Genomic DNA, 20,107 nt, shown 5'->3' with positions numbered 1-20,107 from the left:
TCTGCTTTCATACTACGTGTGTCTTTTCATCTGCTCTCACCGTTATTATATGTGGGGGGCTGCTATCTCCTGTGGGGACATTCTCTGGAGGCAAGCCAGGACTGTGTTTTCTTCTACCAGGGGTAGTTAGTTCTCCAGCTGGCGCGAGGCATCTAGAGACAACGCAGGAATGCCCCCTGGCTACTTCTAGTGTGGTGTGTAGGTTTAGCATCGCGGTCAGCTCTAGTTTCCATCACCCGAGAGCTTGTCCGTTTATTCTATGCTTCTGATGTTTCCTTGCCATTGGAAACCATAACAGGAGTGCCACCAGACTGGCATTCACTAGAGTCACCACACTTCCAGAGTCTAGCAATGCCACAACATTTTTCCTATCAACAGATAATTCACACAGATGTTTCGCTGCATCATTTTGACCCGCATTCACACTCACTAGCCGTGTAACCAAAGACATGCGTTTTTTAGAGTCTGTAACATCGCATTGCATGGGTTCAGCGGTAACAGGACAGTTCGCAGAAACGTGGCCCTTCTCATGGCAGCGGAAACACCTAACAGGCCCCCTATTAAGACCATAGTCCGACACTCTCGGTCTCGGAGCGCGAGCAGTCCCGGGTACCTCCCCCACAGTTTTAGGTAATTTTCCTTCTCCCGCAGTCCCTGGAACAGTCTTACCGGTTCCACGAGGAGGAGGCACAGACCGGGTGGTGGAGGTATCGTCAGGAAGTCCTTCCGCCACGGAATAACGCTCCACCAATTCCACAAGTTGATCCGCTGTCGCGGGATTTCCTTGGCTCACCCACTTTTTCAGCGCCGGTGGTAATACTCTCAGGTACTTGTCCAGAACGATCCGCTGGATTATCTCTGGAGTTGTCAGTACCTCGGGTTGCAGCCATTTCTTTATCAAGTAGATCAGGTCAAACATCTGCGATCGCGGCGGTTTATCAGGCTGATAGGTCCACTGATGTACCCTCTGTGCACGGACAGCCGTCGTCACACCCAGCCGGGCCAGGACCTCAGCTTTCAGCCTCTCAAAGTCCTGAGCGACTTCCGGGTCCAAGTCATGGTAAGCTTTTTGGGCCTCACCGGAGAGAAACGGAGCAATTAGATCGGCCCATCGTTCCTTCGGCCACTTCTCTCTCAACACTGTCCGCTCAAACGTTGTCAGGTACGCCTCAACGTCATCTTCTGCGGTCAGCTTTTGCCAGTACCGACTCACATGGATTCTCCTGGACTCTGCTTCCGGGTTAGCCTCAGGCATGCTCACCAAGCGCTGCGCCACCTGTTGGAGAAGCTGGCGGTCTGCAGTCATCACGTCCATTAACTCCTTCAGCTGTGTGGCCATCAAGCGATTAGCTTCATGCTGTGCGGCAGTAGCCTGCTGCTGTACGGCAGTGGACTGTACCAGGGCTTTCACCACGTCTTCCATACTGTCGCCTGTGCCACGGAGTGCCCGCGTTCTCCACCACAATGTGACAAAACACTCCGGGATCGCCTTTGCTGGGGTCAAAGGTCACGTGGTTTGTGCATTAAACTCTGAGGCGACAGCAGGTTTCCAGGTAGACTGACCTCAGGTCAGGTTTATTAAAGTGAAAGCAAATACAGAAAACAAATCATAAAAAGAAATCCTTGCCTGTCCGGCACTTACTAAACAAACACGTTCCTATCTAACAACTGGGGGGCTACTCCCACCCAGCAAACATAACACAGGTCATGAGTACAGCACTTACTCACATTTGTCTCACACAGACAAGCATTCTGTGTGCCCCAGGCTGACGCCTGATTCCTCCAGCTGGTCATCTTTTGAACCTGCACTAATTAACCCATGAGTATGCTGAAGACACAGAGCAGCCTAACACACATAGGACAGGTATCTAGGCGAGATATACCTGCCCCCAACTACCAGACCGATATATATATATACACACACACACACACACATACAGTCATATGAAAACGTTTGGGCACTCTTAGTAATCTTAAGCTTAATGTTTTATAAAAATTGTTTTTTTTGCAACAGCTATTTCAGTTTCATATATCTAATAACTGTTGGACACAGTAATGTTTCTGCCTTGAAATGAGGTTTATTATACGAACGGAAAATGTGCAATCTGCATTCAAACAAAATTTGACAGGTGCATAAGTATGGGCACCCTTATCATTTTCTTGTTTTAAATACTCCTACCTACTTTTTACTGACTTACTAAAGCACTTTTTTTTTGTTTTGTAACCTCATTGAGCTTTGAACTTCATAGCCAGGTGTATGCAATCATGAGAAAAGCTACTTAAAGTGGCCACTTGCAAGTTGTTCTCCTGTTTGAATCTCCTCCGAAGAGTGGCATCATGGGCTCCTCAAAACAACTGTCAAATGATCTGAAAACAAAGATTATTCAACATAGTTGTTCAGGGGAAGGATACAAAAAGCTGTCTCAGAGATTTAACCTGTCAATTTCCACTGTGAGGAACATAGTAAGGAAATGGAAGAACACAGGTACAGTTCTTGTTAAGGCCAAAAGTGGCAGGCCAAGAAAAACACCAGAAAGGCAGAGAAGAAGAATGGTGAGATCAGTCAAGGACAATCCTCAGACCACCTCCAGAGAGCTGCAGCATCAACTTGCTGCAGATGGTGTCACTGTGCATCGGTCAACTATACAACGCACTGTGTTTTTTTGCCACCATGCATAACGCCTTTTTGTATTACCAAACAACTCAATCTTGGTTTCATCAGTCCACAGGACCTTCTTCCAAAAAGAAATTGGCTTCTCCAAATGTGCTTTTGCATAACTTAGCCGACTGTTTGTGGCGTGCTTGCAGAAACGGCTTCTTTCGCATCACTCTCCCATACAGCTTCTCCTTGTGCAAAGTGCGTTGTATAGTTGACCAATACACAGTGACACCATCTGCAGCAAGTTGATGCTGCAGCTCTCTGGAGGTGGCCTGAGGATTGTCCTTGACTGATCTCACCATTCTTCTTCTCTGCCTTTCTGATGTTTTTCTTGGCCTGCCACTTCTGGTCTTAACAAGAACTGTACCTGTGTTCTTCCATTTCCTTACTATGTTCCTCACAGTGGAAATTGACAGGTTAAATCTCTTAGACAGCTTTTTGTATCCTTCCCCTGAACAACTATGTTGAATAATCTTTGTTTTCAGATCATTTGACAGTTGTTTTGAGGAGCCCATGATGCCAATCTTCAGAGGAGATTCAAACAGGAGAACAACTTGCAAGTGGCCACTTTATGTAGCTTTTCTCATGATTGCATACACCTGGCTATGAAGTTCAAAGCTCAATGAGGTTACAAAACAAAAAAAAAGTGCTTTAGTAAGTCAGTAAAAAGTAGGTAGGAGTATTTAAAACAAGAAAATGATAAGGGTGCCCATACTTATGCACCTGTCAAATTTTGTTTGAATGCAGATTGCACATTTTCTGTTAGTACAATAAACCTCATTTCAAGGCAGAAACATTACTGTGTCCAACAGTTATTAGATATATGAAACTGAAATAGCTGTTGCAAAAAAAACTATTTTTTTTAAACATTGAGCTTAAGATTAATAGGGGTGCCCAAACTTTTTCATATGACTGTATATACAGTACAGACCGAAAGTTTGGACACACCTTCTCATTTAAATATTTTTCTGTATTTTCATGACTATGAAAATTGTAAATTCACACTGAAGGGATCAAAACTATGAATTAACACATGTGGAATTATATACTTAACAACAAAGTGTGAAACTACTGAAAATATGTCTTATATTCTAGGTTATTCAAAGAAACCACCTTTTGCTTTGATGGCTTCTTTGCACACTCTTGGCATTCTCTTGATGAGCTTCAAGAGGTAGTCACCGGAAATGGTTTTCACTTCACAGGTGTGCCCTGTCAGGTTTAGTAAGTGAGATTTCTTGCCTTATAAATAGTGTTGGGACCATCATTTGTGTTGAGCAGAAGGCTGGTGGATACACAGCTGATAGTCCTACTGAATAGACTGTTAGAATTTGTATTGTGGCAAGAAAAAAGCAGTGGTCAATCAGTCTGAAAAATAGGGAAAACTTTGAAAGTGTCACCAAGTGCAGTTGCAAAAACCATCAAGCACTACAAAGAAACTGGCTCACATGAGAACCGCCCCACGAAAAGAAGACCAAGAGTCACCTCTGCTTCTGAGGATAAGTTTATCTGAGTCACCAGCTTCAGAAATCACAGGTTAACAGCAGCTCAGATTAGAGACCAGGTCAATGCCACACAGAGTTCTAGCAGCAGACACATCTCTACAGCTGTTAGGTGTCGAGTTCCCGTCGCTGTACGGTGGGAATCTCAAACCATGTCCACTGCAGTCTCCCATTCTCCTCCAGACTCAGTGGAACCTGCTCAGCAGAGACATCTGTCCCAGCCTCTGGCTCAAGCTGATACTGTGTGACTGGATACTGCTGACTTTCCAAGCTCTGCCTTTTGTAGCCAGCACTGATCAGCAGCGAGCAGGCCTTTCTGTGACTAAGTGCTGCTTTTCTCATACTGAGCATGCCCACGGGACAACCTCTCATTGGAGGTCGGGAGTCACATGCTCAGGTCCTGTTGTGACTCCTAATGGACCATCTGGAAGGTCCTGGAGTGCTACTGCTATAAAATGTTTGCATGGCCGCTCAGCCATGCACTAGTTTAAACTTACTACGTGTGTGTGTAGATGAATGTCTGTCAATGGATGAAAGGTCCTTAATGATTCCCTCAATCGTGTTGTTGCCTGCTCGTGGATGGTGGATGCTACCTAGTGCCCGTCAGTGCTACCTGCACATTCAGAACATATTTCTCTGCAGCGACTGCCAGTGCGGCGCCGTGCACACATTGCGCTTTCCTGGCCCTAGTTAGGGTGGTTAGTGGCATACACCAGAGGGGCACTGTATGCACTCAGTGTGGTAAATCTTTATTTAGGCTTTTCCCTGGCACTGCAGTTGCGGTGCTGAGCGCTAGTGGTCTAGAGGGACTCTAACCTCGTGTCATTGGGGCAGAGTCCTGTGAACCAATACTAGCGTTCACTCTGCGGTATTGCGGCCCTGTGATGCAACAGGGTTCACTTCCTTACATACCGGGTGAAGCTAACCCATGTGTGTTCACATTATACCGCCATATACTGTCCGCCATTACCAAGCAGCAGGTGTCTTCTCTGCACGGTGGACCCTGGGCTGCGAACGCACCTTATAGCATCCTTACTATTATTTGGTGCGTTCTGCCAGCCCTAACAACAACAACTGTTAAGAGGAGACTTTGTGCAGCAGGCCTTCATGGAAAAATAGCTGCTAGGAAACCACTGCTAAGGACAGGCAACAAGCAGAAGAGACTTGTTTGGGCTAAAGAACACAAGGAATGGACATTAGACCAGTGGAAATCTGTGCTTTGGTCTGATGAGTCCAAATTTGAGATCATTGGTTCCAACCACCGTGTCTTTGTGTGATGCAGAAAAAGTGAACAGATGGACTCTACATGCCTGGTTCCCACCGTGAATCATGGAGGAGGAGGTGTGATGGTGTGAGGGTGCTTTGCTGGTGACACTGTTGGGGATTTATTCAAAATTGAAGGCATACTGAACCAGCATGGCTACCACAGCATCCTGCAGCGGCATGCTATTCCATCTGGTTTGAGTTTAGTTGGACCATCATTTATTTTTAAACAGGACAATGACCCCAAACACACCTCCAGGCTGTGTAAGGGCTATTTAACCAAGGAGGAGAGTGATGGGGTGCTACGCCAGATGACCTGGCCTCCACAGTCTCCAGGCCTGAACCCAATCGAGATGGTTTAGGGTGAGCTAGATCGCAGAGTCAAGTCAAAAGGGCCAACAAGTGCTAAGCATCTCTAGGAACTCCTTCAAGATTGTTGGAAGACCATTTCCGTTGACTACCTCTTGAAGTTCATCAAGAGAATGCCAAGAGTGTGCAAAGCAATTATCAAAGCAAAAGGTGGCTACTTTGAAGAACCTAGAATGTAAGATATATTTTCAGTTGTTTCACACTTTTTTGTTAAGTTTATAATTCCACATGTGTTAATTCATAGTGCTGATGCCTTCAGTGTGAGTTTACAATTTTTATAGTCATGAAAATACAGAAAAATCTTTAACTGAGAAGTTGTGTCCAAACTTTTGATCTGTACTGTATATTTTTATGTTTTTGAAACTTTATTTAACTTTCTTAGGGGACTTGAACCCAAGATCACTTGATTGCCTATTCACTGCACTGCAGTGTACTGTGAAAATGAAAATCTCATATAAAGTTCAGTCGCAGTCTGTGTTTTATAGGAGTTTTAACATAGCAGATATGTGGCTTCAGCAGTCCGCAGCTGCATCGCATGGAGAGTATGGCCATCAGAAGTGACGGCCGCCATTTTAAAAGCAACCGTCATACTTGATGATGGTGTTTAGGAAGTTGAACTGATGTAATCATAGCTAGGTCAGTTACTTTTGGGTGCCAGCTATGTAAGAGAGACTTAAGCAGTGCTTCATGGAGCAGGCATGGTTCCGGAGCCCGATACATATACAGTAGTGATGGTGCACAGACGCTGCACATGTATATGGGTTGTCTTTAGGGGGTTAGATATGTCCAGTCACAGAATTTTCTACCTCAGACTATATCAGTGTACAATAAAGGGTTCTGATTAGTGATGAGTGAGTGTACTCATTGCTCGGGTTTTCCTGAGCATGCTCGGGTTATCTCCGAGTATTTGTTAGTGTTCGGAGATTAAGTTTTCATCGCTGAATGATTTACAGCTATTAGCCAGCTTGATTAGCCAGTGTGGATTCCCTAGCAACCAGGCAACCCTCACATGTATTCAGCCTGGATAGTAGCTGTAAATCATTCAACTGTAGCGATGAAAACTTAATCTCTGAACACTAACAAATACTCGGAGACCACCCGAGCGTGCTCAGGAAAACCCGGGCAATGAGTATAATCGCTCATCACTAGTTGTCATATGATACCAAGAACTGGTGACAAAAAAAAAAGTTTTAAGAGTACGGAGAACATTAAATGTTAAGTCGTACCATGGAAGAAACACCATTTGGTCTCATGAATGCTGGAGTCGAAGCAGCAGCCTTTCTGTTCACATTGCTCCTTCGTTATACTTGCGTATCCACAATCCTCTCTCTCGGTTGCAGATAATGCACAGTGAGCTACAACTGAACATGGACAAGTCATAAAAATGTCATCTATTAGGGTATGTGCACACGTTGCGGATTTCTTGCAGAAAATTCCTGAAGAAAACCGGAAATTTTCTGCAAGAAATCCGCATTTTTTTTTTCGCGTTTTTTTAGCATTCTGCAAGCGTAATTAGCTTGCAGAATGCTAAAGTTTTCCAAGCGATCTGTAGCATCGCTTGGAAAACTGACTGACAGGTTGGTCACACTTGTCAAACATAGCGTTTGACAAGTGTGACCAACTTTTTACTATAGATGCAGCTTATGCAGCATCTATAGTAAAAGATAGAATGTTTAAAAATAATAAAAAAAATAAAAAAAATGCTTATACTCACCCAGACATCTCCTCAGCGGCCGTCCGGCTCCTCTTCTAGCTGGTCTGTGCGCACAGGACCTCCCGTGACGTCACGGTCACGTGAGCGGTCACATGACCGCTCACGACCAATCACAGGACAGTGACGTCATTCGGCGAGGTCCTTCAGCGCACACCAGCTACAGGAACCGAACGGCAGCGTGCGAGGAGGCGGGAATACATCGAGGGTGAGTATAGGACTGTTTATTATTTTATTTCTTATTTTTTGACCACTTATATGGTGCCCAGTGCGTGGAGGAGAGTCTCCTCTCCTCCACCCTGGGTACCAACCGCATATAATCTGCTTACTTCCCGCATGGTGTGCACAGCCCCGTGCGGGAAGTAAGCAGATCAATGGACTCCTAGGTGTGCGGAATCCCTGCAATTCCGCATTTTTAATGAACATGTTGCTTTTTTTTCCGCTATGCGATTTTTTCGCGGAAAAAATCGCAACATTTGCACAAAAAATGCGGAATACCCTGTAAATAATAGGAGGCATATGTAAGCGTTTTTTTTCGCGTTTTTATCACGTTTTTATAGCGAAAAAACGCGAAAAAAACGCTAACAATCCTGAACGTGTGCACATGGCCTTACAGTATAAAGAACCATACAGATCATGCAGCAATTAGTTTGCAAAATAGATCAAGAGAGTAAGGCTACTTTTACACTAGCGTCGTGCACTGCACGTCGCTATGCGACGTTGCAGCGCACCGACACATTTTTTCTACAGAACGAGGCATAGCGACGTGCAGTGCACAACGCTAATGTGAAAGAGGCCTAATACACTAATAGGATAAGATACACAATTTTATTTCAAATAAAGACAGCTAGGAGAAACTATTGTAAAAACAGGGGTGTCTCAAACCATAAAATACACACATGGGAGAGGAGCAGCAGTGTTAGGACAGAATAAAATTCCTGAATTCCTGAGTAATTAGCATTTTAATTCACATGCAAAGGCAATCAACCACTGATTTTAAAACCAATGACAAAATATTCAGAGATGATTCCTTACCTGAATTCCATGGGGCATGATACTCCACCACTGTATGCTCATCTGCAATAGAAATATATATCAAATATAAATCAGGAGCAAAAACCACTGAAAAATTTGGGTAGAAATATCTAGTCACAAAATGAAAATAGGCTATTGGCACCAGGGCAGAATTAATATTGGTGAATATCACCCTCATATTGACGATTGAATCATGGCTTTATTGTAAATTGAAAGGAAAAGACCTCACACTCTTAGACAATCTACATGTCCCTGATGCAGCTGGGACCCCCTGTTTTAGACAAATAATTATAGTGGGTTATCTGATGGATCGCAGACACAAAGTTCATACACAGTTTTCAGAAGAATTTAGAAGGCGGCAGATTTATGGCCTGTGGAGATGCCTTATCGCCTTTGCCTCTCTATGTTCAGAGAACTGTAAATTGTCTGGTGCATTGGACTTCTGGGAAATCTGAATATTAATTATTTAGACATTATATAGCACTATCATTAGGGAACTTTACATATGATACTGGTACTAGGTATGCCAGCATTACTTGAGCACTGTATGGTGGTATTTACCTTTGTATTTTGTGGAAATCTAATGGAATGTTTTTACTTTATTTAAGAGTATTATTTTGACAAATGTTTGGAATTTTTATATGGCCTACATGTTGTATTGTGCTGCTGATTGGGATCCCAACACGACACTGATAATTATTCTGTAGTTGTCATGATCCATTCCAGGGTTTAATGCTGACTGCCCTTTTTCCGGGTGGATCATGTCAAGGGTTAACTTTGCCCTGCCTCGTTCTGGGTTAGGTTTACTATTTAGCTCCCATGCTTCCTTCTGGCGGTGTCAGCTATAATTCTGCCTTCGGTGTGTGAACCTGACTCTGGTAACCCTTGATTTGTCCTGCTGTGATCCCTGACTTGCCCCGTGTCTGTTGTCTTCCTCTATCTGCCCTTTTCCCAGCGTTTCTGTTTCTTGGTTATATTATCTGGTTTCTGACTCGGCCTGTATTCAGACTCACTACTGCTTTCTGTCTTTTTCTTATCCACTTCCAACCATTGCTGAATCCCCTGGCTTGCTCCTGACCACGCATACTGCTTACTCCTTTTTGTACTTTGCATCTGAACATTTTTTGACTAAGCTTGTGTGACCACTCTCTCACCACTTGGTGGCGCCTGTGCTTCTGCTCTGTGGAGTTACTCTGTGCATGCAGTCTCACTTGCCTCTCAAGCTCCCTCTGGTGGACACTGCACTGCAGCAGCATGACAATAGTATTTAGCTACAGCAAGTGATACGCTGATCAATACATAACACTGGCGTGTAGTTTGGGATCACTGCTCTATTTGCATAGAGAGGCCACTAAAGGTACCGTCACATTAAGCGACGCTGCAGCGATATCGACAACGATGCCGATCGCTGCAGCGTCGCTGTGTGGTCGCTGGAGAGCTGTCACACAGACAGCTCTCCAGTGACCAACAATGCCGAAGTCCCCGGGTAACCAGGGTAAACATCGGGTTACTAAGCGCACGGCTGCGCTTAGTAACCTGATGTTTACCCTGGTTACCAGTGTAAATGTAAAAAAAACCAAACACTACATACTTACATTGCCGTGTCTGTCGCGTCCCTCGCCTTCAGCTTCCCTGCATTGTGTAAGCGCCGGCCCTAAAGCACAGCGGTGACGTCACCGCTGTGCTTTGCTTTACGGCTGGCACTGACACAGTCAGTGCAGGAAGCTCTGAGCAGCAGCGCGGACGCCGGGGGACGTGACAGACATCAGAGGGTGAGTGTGTAGTGGTTTTTTTTACTTTTACAATGGTAACCAGGGTAAATATTGGGTTACTAAGCGCGGCTCTGCGCTTAGTAACCCAATATTTACCCTGGTTACCATTGTAAAACATTGCTGGCATCGTTGCTTTTGCTGTCAAACACGACGATACACGCCGATCTGACGACCAAATAAAGTTCTGGACTTTCAGCAATGACCAGCAATATCACAGCGGGATCCAGATCGCTGCTGCGTGTCAAACACAACAATATCGCTATCCAGGACGCTGCAACGTCACGGATCGCTATCGTTATCGTTGTTAAGTCGCTCAGTGTGAAGGTACCTTAATGCATTAAAACTCCCAAATGAGTGAAACAGCAGAGAATCTATTGACATTATTGTAACACACTCTAATCAAGTGAACAGTATTCTGAAAAATTAAATGTACTATACAGTACTGTGCAAAAGTTTTAGACAGGTTTGTGAAAAATGCTGCCAAGAATGCTTGAAAAATTGAAGTGTTGGTAGTTTATTTTTATCCATTACTAACATGCAAACTGAATGAACAAAAGAAAAATCTAAATCAAATTAGCATTTATTGTGACCACCATCTGTATTCAAAACAGCATCAATTCTTCTCAGTTCACTTGTACACAGATTTTGACGGAAATTGGCAAGGAGATTGTTCCAAACATCTTGAAGAACTAACCACAGATCTCCTGTTGATATAGGCTTGGGCAAATTCCATTAAGAAGGCATCTGATTGGCTCCAAATTTATTCTGCAGCTGGAAAACAACACCACACATACTGCTAACATCATTAAGAACAATCTTCAGCGTAAAGAAGAACAAGAAGTCCTGGAAGGGATGATATGGTCCCCAAAGAACACTGATATCAACATAATTGAGTCTGTCTTAGATTACATGAAGAGACAGAAAGATTTGTACAAGCGACATCCACAGAAGATCTGAGGTTATTTCTCCATGATGTTTGGCACAATCTCCCTGTTGTGTTCATTCAAAAACTGTGTACAAGTGACAAGTTAACCTAGAAGAATTTATGCCTTTCTTTGCAGCATTTTTTTTCCTAAACTGACTAAAAATTAGGCAAAATACTGTAAATAAGTTGTATTCTTTATATCACATACCTGGATCATAGTAATCCAACACGACAGCGGTGGCAGGCTGCAGATTCTCCACCAGAGCTTCTTGTTCCACAGAAAACTCCAAGCTTACAGTTTCATGGGAGATCTGCAAATGAATCAAACGAGAAAAGTATAATATCTGCATACAAAAGAAATTGGCTGAGTGGGTATACATCTTTTTACAGTGCTATGGAATTGGTCAGCACTAGAAAAGCAAACAGAATGTTATAGCTGTGCCAAGATGGCGTCATTCTAGGTGTTGTGTTTGAAAATTCCACAAAATACCATAGGATAGGTAAAACAAATTGCAAAAACTTAGAAAAAGAAGTTACTGGTAAAAAGTTTCTTGTAGTTCACAACAAGGCTGTGACAGTTTCCACATAATTAAGAGTTAAGCGAATAACAAAAAATTTCAGATTGTTGGCATTTTATCCATTGGCAAATTTTCTATCATGGATGGCTTCCATTGTCTTAAACAGAATTTAACAGGAGGTTTTGCTATTTAATCTGAGAACAGCATGATGGAGGGGCAGAGACCCTGATCCCAGTGATGTGTCATTAATAGTGTTGAGCGATACCGTCCGATACTTGAAAGTATCGGTATCGGAAAGTATCGGCCGATACCGGCAAAGTATCGGATCTAATCCAATACCGATACCCGATACCAATACAAGTCAATGGGACTCAAGTATCGGACGGTATTCCTGATGGTTCCCAGGGTCTGAAGGAGAGGAAACTCTCCTTCGGGCCCTGGGATCCATATTAATGTGTAAAATAAAGAATTAAAATAAAAAATATTGCTATACTCACCTCTCCGACGCAGCCTGCACCTTACCGAGGGAACCGGCAGCCTTCTTTGCTTAAAATGCGCGCGTTTCCTTCCTCCCGTGACGTCACGGCTTGTGATTGGTCGTGTGCCACCCATGTTGCCGCGACGCGACCAATCACAGCAAGCCGTGACGTAATTTCAGGTCCTGAATGCAGAAATAGGCATTCAGGACCTGAAATTACGTCACGGCTTGCTGTGATTGGTCGCGTCGCGGTCACATGGGCGGCACAAAACCAATCACAAGCCGTGACGTAATTTTAAAATGCGCGCGTTTCCTGCCTCCCGTGACGTCACGGCTTGTGATTGGTCGCGTCGCCCATGTGACCGCGACGCGACCAATCACAAGCCGGAACGTAATTTTAAAATCCTGAATGCCTAGAATTCGACATTCAGGACCTGAAAATTACGTCACAGCTTGCTTTGATTGGTCGCATCACGGCTACATGGGCGGCACGCGACCAATCACAAGCCGTGATGTCACGGGAGGAAGGAAACGCGCGCATTTTAAGCAAAGAAGGCTGCCGGTTCCCTCGGTAAGGTGCAGGCTGCGTCGGAGAGGTGAGTATAGCAATATTTTTTATTTTAATTCTTTCTTTTACACATTAATGTTGTTTCGATACCGATACCCGATACCACAAAAATATCGGATCTCGGTATCAGAATTCTGATACCCGCAAGTATCGGCCGATACCCGATACTTGCGGTATCGGAATACTCAACACTAGTCATTAATTAGGTTGTGCGCCTGTTTCAATAAAATCAGTGTTTTATCAGCATTAGACTATTACTAGAGGACTAGCTGTTTATTGCCTCCTCGCCCAACCTCACCCCCCCCCCAACACTGATTAGCTTCTTACTGTCAATATACGGTGTAGACAGAAAGCTGCCAATCTGGGTTGTGGGCGAGTTATAGTGGGGAAAAAAGGTACTGAGTCAGCGACCCATTGTGCAAGTTCTCACACTTAAAAATATGAGAGAGTTCTGTAATTGACATCATAGGTAGACCACAACTATGAGAGTCAAAATTGAGAAAACAAATCCAGAAAATCACCTTGTCTGATTTGGCAAGATTTATTTTGCAAATTATGGTGGAAAATAAGTATTTTGTCACTTAAAAACATGCAAGATTTCTGGCTCTCACAGACCTGTAACTTCTTTAAGAGGCTCCTCTGTCCTCCACTCATTACCTGTAGTAATGGCTCCTGTTTGAACTTGTTATCAGTATAAAAGACACCTGTCCACAACCTCAAACAGTCACACTCCAAACTCCACTATGGTGAAGACCAAATTGCTGTCAAATACACCAGAAAAAAAATTGAAGCCCTGCACCAGGCTGGGAAGACTGAATCTGCAATAGGCAAGCAGCTTGGTGTGATGAAATCAACTGTGGAGGCAATAATAAGAAAATGGAAGACATTCAAGACCACTGATATTCTCCTTCGATCTGGGGCTCCATGCTAGATCTCCCCCCGTGGGGTCAAAATGATCACAAGAACAGTGAGCAACAATCCCAGAACCACACGGGGGGACCTAGTGAATGAACTGCAGAGAGCTGGGACCACGGTAACAAAGGCTACCATCATTAACACACTACACCACCAGGGACTCACATTCTGTGGTGCCAGACGTGGCCCCCTGCTTAAGCCAGTACATGTCCGGGCCCGTCTGTAGTTTGCTAGAGAGCATTGGGATAATCCAGAAGAGTATTGGGAGAATGTTATATGGTCTGATGAAACAAAAGTAGAACTGTTTGGTAGAAACAAAACTCGTCGTGTTTGGAGGAGTGTTGTGAATTCTGTTTTTGGGCTCCCTCTGGTGGCTACTTGTGGTACTGGCTGACTTGTGGCTTGGGTTCCTAGTGCACCTGTTTTCATCAGGCAATTGGGAGTTTCCTACTTAGGCTGGCTTCTCAGTTATTCTAGTGCCGGCAATCAATGTTACCAGAGCTCCCCTGTTGCTTGCTACCTGCTCCAAGTCTGCAATTCAGCTAAGTTGAATCTTTGGCATTTGAACGTTTGTTTTTTGTCCAGCATGCATTTATGTTTCTTGTGCTGCTGGAAGCTCTAGTGAGCTGAAATTGCCACTCTGGTGTCATGAGTTGATAACGGAGCTAAGGTAATTTCAGGATGGCTACTTAGGGTTTTTAGGTAACCGTGAAGTCCTCTTTTGTATTTTTCTGCTATCTAGTTAGAGGGCCTCACTGTGCTGAATCTATATTCATACTGCATTTGTGTTTTCCTCTTACCTAACCGTCATTATATGTGGGGGGCTACTATGACTTTTGGGGTTTCCCTGGAGGCAAGCCAGGTCTGTGTATTCCTCTGATAGGGGTAGTTAGATCTCCGGCTGGCGCGAGGTATCTAGAAACAACGTAGGAACACCCCCTGGCTACTATTAGTTGCGTGGTAGGTTCAGCATCGCGGTTACCTTAGTTACCATCTTCCTAGAGCTAGTCCGTTTTTTCCCTGTTCCCTTGCCATTGGGAATCATGACAGAGGAGGCAGAATGCTGAGTTGCATCCAAAGAACAACATGCCTACTGTGAAGCATGGGGGTGGCAACATCATGTTGTGGGGCTGTTTCTCTGCAAAGGGACCAGGACGACTGATCCGTGTACATGAAAGAATGAATGGCACCATGTATCATGAGGTTTTGAGTGCAAATCTCCTTCCATCAGCAAGGGCATTGAAGATGAAACGTGGATAGGTCTTTCAGCATGACAATGATCCCAAGCACACTGCCAAGGCAAAAAAGGAGTGGCTTCGTAAGAAGCATATGAAGGTCCTGGAGTGGCCTAGCCAGTCTCCAGATCTCAACCCCATAGAAAACGAGTTGAAAGTCTGTGTCGTCCAGCGACAGGCCCAAAACATCACTGCTCTAGAGGAGATCTGCATGAAGGAATGAGGAAACATACCATCAACAGTGTGTGCCAACCTTGTGAAGACTTACAGTAAATGTTTGACCTCTGTCATTGCCAACAAAGGACATATTACAAAGTATTGAGATGAACTTTTGTTAATGACCAAATACTTATTTTCCATCATAATTTGCAAAATAAATCTTGCCAAATCAGACAAGATGATTTTCTGTATTTGTTTTCTCATTGTGACTCTCATAGTTGTGGTCTACCTATGATGTCAGTTACAGGCCTCCCTCATCTTTGTAAGTGGGAGAACTTGCACAGTTGATGGCTGACTAAATACTTGTTTTCCCCACTGTATGTAGGGCTCAAAATTCCGAGCTCTGCTAGATCTAGAGCAGAGAAAACTGGGATTCTGTCACAACTGCTGCAGCCAATAAACTAAGTGATACATCGCTGGCATCAGGGTCTCTGACCCTACACCGTGCTGCTGTCTGAATATGAAACACCAACGCTCCTGCAAATAAAGAAAACATTTATTGAACAGTGGCCACTGTAATAACTAAACCAGATTTCTATTTGTAGGGATTTTATTTTGTGAGCTTGTTAATTTTGCTAAAGCGACTGCTCATATCACAGCTACAAGGACACAGAACACTACTGTCTGACGAGAACTCATTAACTCCTATGGGAGAGTGGTGTGTGCTGTTCAGAGGTCTCTGTGCAGAGGAAGGGGGAGAAGGTGGGCTGTGACCATCACCTTGTGTCAGTGGTGAATCTTCCAGCTTTCTAACACAGGTGTTGCCTTATATATTACTGCATGTCATGGAAACAAGATGACTCCAGAGGAGCCATTAATATGCAATAGGAAGTATCAGCCTATTGTGAGGCTCAGGGGTCATGGCATGGGAAATTAGAGAAAAACTATCAAAAATGTAAAATAAATACATGTGACATAAAAACTTTAAACATCACGTTACTTTTGTTCTACATATTCCCTTTAAAGCAACAATCTATGAATATACCAGGCCTCAGTAATCAAAACTGTTTCAATGACATCCAATGCTTTATAAGAAGAATTCTGTCTCACCTTTTTTAGGTAAATGGTAACATTTTCAGGTAATATTTCTGTTCTTTCCACCAAAGGATGTTTCTTCAGCTAAACAAAAAAAAAGATCATGTAAATGTCATTTCTGCCAGGATATCAATTAGCAATAATAGTGACTAGAGATGAGCAAATCTTTAGAATTCAAATTTGTCAGTTTTGGTGAATTTTTCTACAAAAAAAAAATAAAAAATTATGGATGAATTGTAGGTACTCGACCCTAAAAATGTGTATACTTCGTTGAGATGTCCTATGATTGTATCTTACCTCATTCATGTTGATGAACCCAAATATAACCTTCGTCATGGTAATATAATCTCGACAAGTATCGCTATGGACTGATAAATGGTTAGCTTTTTTGGGGTGTGGCCTTACTGAACAGTGGAGCAGTCGCACCAGAAAAGAGCTCCTGCATATAGGAGGAATTTCCTAAGTTTTTTACCCCACCAGAGACAATTTTCCCTACAGCGTGAATCTACCTTCAATGGCTGACCGTGGGAGAAGCTGGGAACCCTTCTTTTGCAGCCCAGGATGCGCTGTTCGGATTGGTTGAGGAGGCAGCGGCATGGAGAGGCACCATCTTCTATTCAGCATAAAACAGCGCTCTGCGACAAGTACCGCCTGCTACATACCAGGCCACAATCCCCTAATCCTCCATACCGCTCACCGTTAACATAAACCAGCCTCCCGCCGCTACCACAGACCTTAGTGCAGCATCACCGTAACACCTTGTTATGTGTCAAGTTCCTGCCGCTGCACAGGGGGAATCTCGAACTATATGAACCTAAAAAGACGCACCAGACTAAATAATCCCTAGATCTAAACGATCAATTGAGGAAAGGTCATAGACCAAGAATCTGTGCATAAGAATAGAGGTACAAGGAACAGTTATAGTGAACAGGTATTTATTAAGGTATCAAATATACACACAATATTAAATATAATAATACATGGACAAAAGGGTGGTAGAAAGAAGCAGCTAAAAGATAGCATGTAATAGATGACAAAAAAACAATGCTGGCGATAACATGAAAAAACAAAAAAAGGATATGAGCACCCTGCTCTGACCGCAGCCCAGTGAATACTGAATGGTGTGCCAAAATAGTATGCACAGAATGTCAAAGGGAAAAATTCCTATGGTGATCCCCTAACTAAAATGAATAGTGGGGGATATATGTCTAAAGAAAGGTAACATAGTCACGGGTACAATGAGTGAGCTAAAGATAGCATACTGTTACCTTGGGACATAGTTGCAGTGGATGACAAGGTGCTGCAGGCAGAGAGGGAAACCTCGACGCGCGTTTCACCTGAATGGCTTCGTCAGGAGGCGAACCATGTCTGCTGCGGTCTTCCATTCTTCTCCAGCCGCAGTGGAACCTGCTCAGCGGAGACATCGATCCCAGTGCCTGGCTCGGACAGATACTGCACATTTGGTTACTGCTGCCCTTCCTGGTTCAGCCATTATAACCAGTAATGTTCGGCGGCGAGCATGTGCTCCTGCTTTTCTCCTTCTGAGCATGCCCAAGGGAAGACCTCTCATTGGAGGTCAGGGTTCACATGCTCAGGTCTTGCAGCAGCTCCTTTTGCTCCACTAAGAAGGTCCTGGAGAGGTACAACTATAAAAGGTTTGCATGGCCGCACGGCCATACGCTAGTATCATTTGTGTTTGGCTGTTGCCAGTGGATACTCTACCACTCTATATACAGTGGGGCAAAAAAGTATTTAGTCAGTCAGCAATAGTGCAAGTTCCACCACTTAAAAAGATGAGAGGCGTCTGTAATTTACATCATAGGTAGACCTCAACTATGGGAGACAAACTGAGAAAAAAAAATCCAGAAAATCACATTGTCTGTTTTTTTATCATTTTATTTGCATTTTATGGTGGAAAATAAGTATTTGGTCAGAAACAAACAATCAAGATTTCTGGCTCTCACAGACCTGTAACTTCTTCTTTAAGAGTCTCCTCTTTCCTCCACTCATTACCTGTAGTAATGGCACCTGTTTAAACTTGTTATCAGTATAAAAAGACACCTGTGCACACCCTCAAACAGTCTGACTCCAAACTCCACTATGGTGAAGACCAAAGAGCTGTCAAAGGACACCAGAATCAAAATTGTAGCCCTGCACCAGGCTGGGAAGACTGAATCTGCAATAGCCAACCAGCTTGGAGTGAAGAAATCAACAGTGGGAGCAATAATTAGAAAATGGAAGACATACAAGACCACTGATAATCTCCCTCGATCTGGGGCTCCACGCAAAATCCCACCCCGTGGGGTCAGAATGATCACAAGAACGGTGAGCAAAAATCCCAGAAATACGCGGGGGGACCTAGTGAATGAACTGCAGAGAGCTGGGACCAATGTAACAAGGCCTACCATAAGTAACACACTACGCCACCATGGACTCAGATCCTGCAGTGCCAGACGTGTCCCACTGCTTAAGCCAGTACATGTCCGGGCCCGTCTGAAGTTTGCTAGAGAGCATTTGGATGATCCAGAGGAGTTTTGGGAGAATGTCCTATGGTCTGATGAAACCAAACTGGAACTGTTTGGTAGAAACACAACTTGTCGTGTTTGGAGGAAAAAGAATACTGAGTTGCATCCATCAAACACCATACCTACTGTAAAGCATGGTGGTGGAAACATCATGCTTTGGGGCTGTTTCTCTGCAAAGGGGCCAGGACGACTGATCCGGGTACATGAAAGAATGAATGGGGCCATGTATCGTGAGATTTTGAGTGCAAACCTCCTTCCAGCAGCAAGGGCATTGAAGTTGAAACGTGGCTGGGTCTTTCAACATGACAATGATCCAAAGCACACCGCCAGGGCAACGAAGGAGTGGCTTCGTAAGAAGCATTTCAAGGTCCTGGAGTGGCCTAGCCAGTCTCCAGATCTCAACCCTATAGAAAAACCTTGGGAGGGAGTTGAAAGTCAGTGTTGCCAAGCGAAAAGCCAAAAACATCACTGCTCTAGAGGAGATCTGCATGGAGGAATGGGCCAAAATACCAACAACAGTGTGTGGCAACCTTGTGAAGACTTACAGAAAACGTTTGACCTCTGTCATTGCCAACAAAGGATATATTACAAAGTATTGAGATGAAATTTTGTTTCTGACCAAATACTTATTTTCCACCATAAAATGCAAATAAAATGATAAAAAAAACAGACAATGTGATTTTCTGGATTTTTTTTTCTCAGTTTGTCTCCCATAGTTGAGGTCTACCTATGATGTAAATTACAGACGCCTCTCATCTTTTTAAGTGGTGGAACTTGCACTAAATACTTTTTTGCCCCGCTGTATGTGGTGTGTCTGTTTAGCTTTGGGGCTGTACACTCAGGCAGGCAGCTAGCATCAGTGGGGGCAATTAGCCTTGGCTAAGCATCTGGTTCCTTCATGTGTGCGGTTAGCACAGAAGAGTTCCAGAGCAAGCACAACCCTAGTTAGGGTATTAGTTTCTGTGTACAGCGCGACTCTGTGAGGCAACAGAGGTCACTTACATTTCACATGGTGTGAAGTTTAACCCATGTGTGAGCTCAGTGTCCATCGGCCGTTATTACTTTGCAGCAGGTATCTCTGCACGGTGGACCCCGGGCTTCGAACGCACCTCGTAACAATCTCTCTATTGCTTGGTGCATTCCGCTAGTCCTAACACACCTCACCGCTGCGGTGAGAGGCTGTCGCTATCACCCGCCCTGAGCGCGTGAGGCAGGCCCAGACAAGGACGAAGATCACTTACAAGTGCGGGGAAGGCTACGGTGACACGTCCACTTCAGCGCTCTGCATCCCATCTGGCCTGGCGGAGACCCCTTAGTTTGCCAAGCACTGCGGGGGATACAACAGGCGTGACGGTTTTCCCACCAATCCCAGCACCATTTT

At 44.1% G+C, this 20,107-nt stretch overlaps 1 protein-coding gene across 1 annotated transcript in view; it reads right to left on the bottom strand.

Annotated features, from left to right (window-relative positions):
• Positions 1-20,107, bottom strand: part of LOC143769708 (alpha-2-macroglobulin-like protein 1) — a 271,438-nt gene that overhangs the window by 11,266 nt on the left and 240,065 nt on the right. Inside the window, exons 33-36 of the mRNA XM_077258494.1 lie at positions 16,217-16,285; positions 11,442-11,544; positions 8,537-8,578; positions 7,017-7,151 (exon numbers count right to left, since the gene is read on the bottom strand). Coding sequence (XP_077114609.1) covers positions 7,017-7,151; positions 8,537-8,578; positions 11,442-11,544; positions 16,217-16,285 — 349 coding nt within the window. The remainder of the gene's footprint in view (positions 1-7,016; positions 7,152-8,536; positions 8,579-11,441; positions 11,545-16,216; positions 16,286-20,107) is intronic.

The sequence above is a fragment of the Ranitomeya variabilis genome, chromosome 4 (genome assembly GCF_051348905.1).
Source record: "Ranitomeya variabilis isolate aRanVar5 chromosome 4, aRanVar5.hap1, whole genome shotgun sequence".
Lineage (NCBI taxonomy): Eukaryota > Metazoa > Chordata > Amphibia > Anura > Dendrobatidae > Ranitomeya > Ranitomeya variabilis.
The sequence above is the reverse complement of the archived record's forward strand: the minus strand, read 5'-3'. Positions and strand labels throughout refer to the sequence as shown.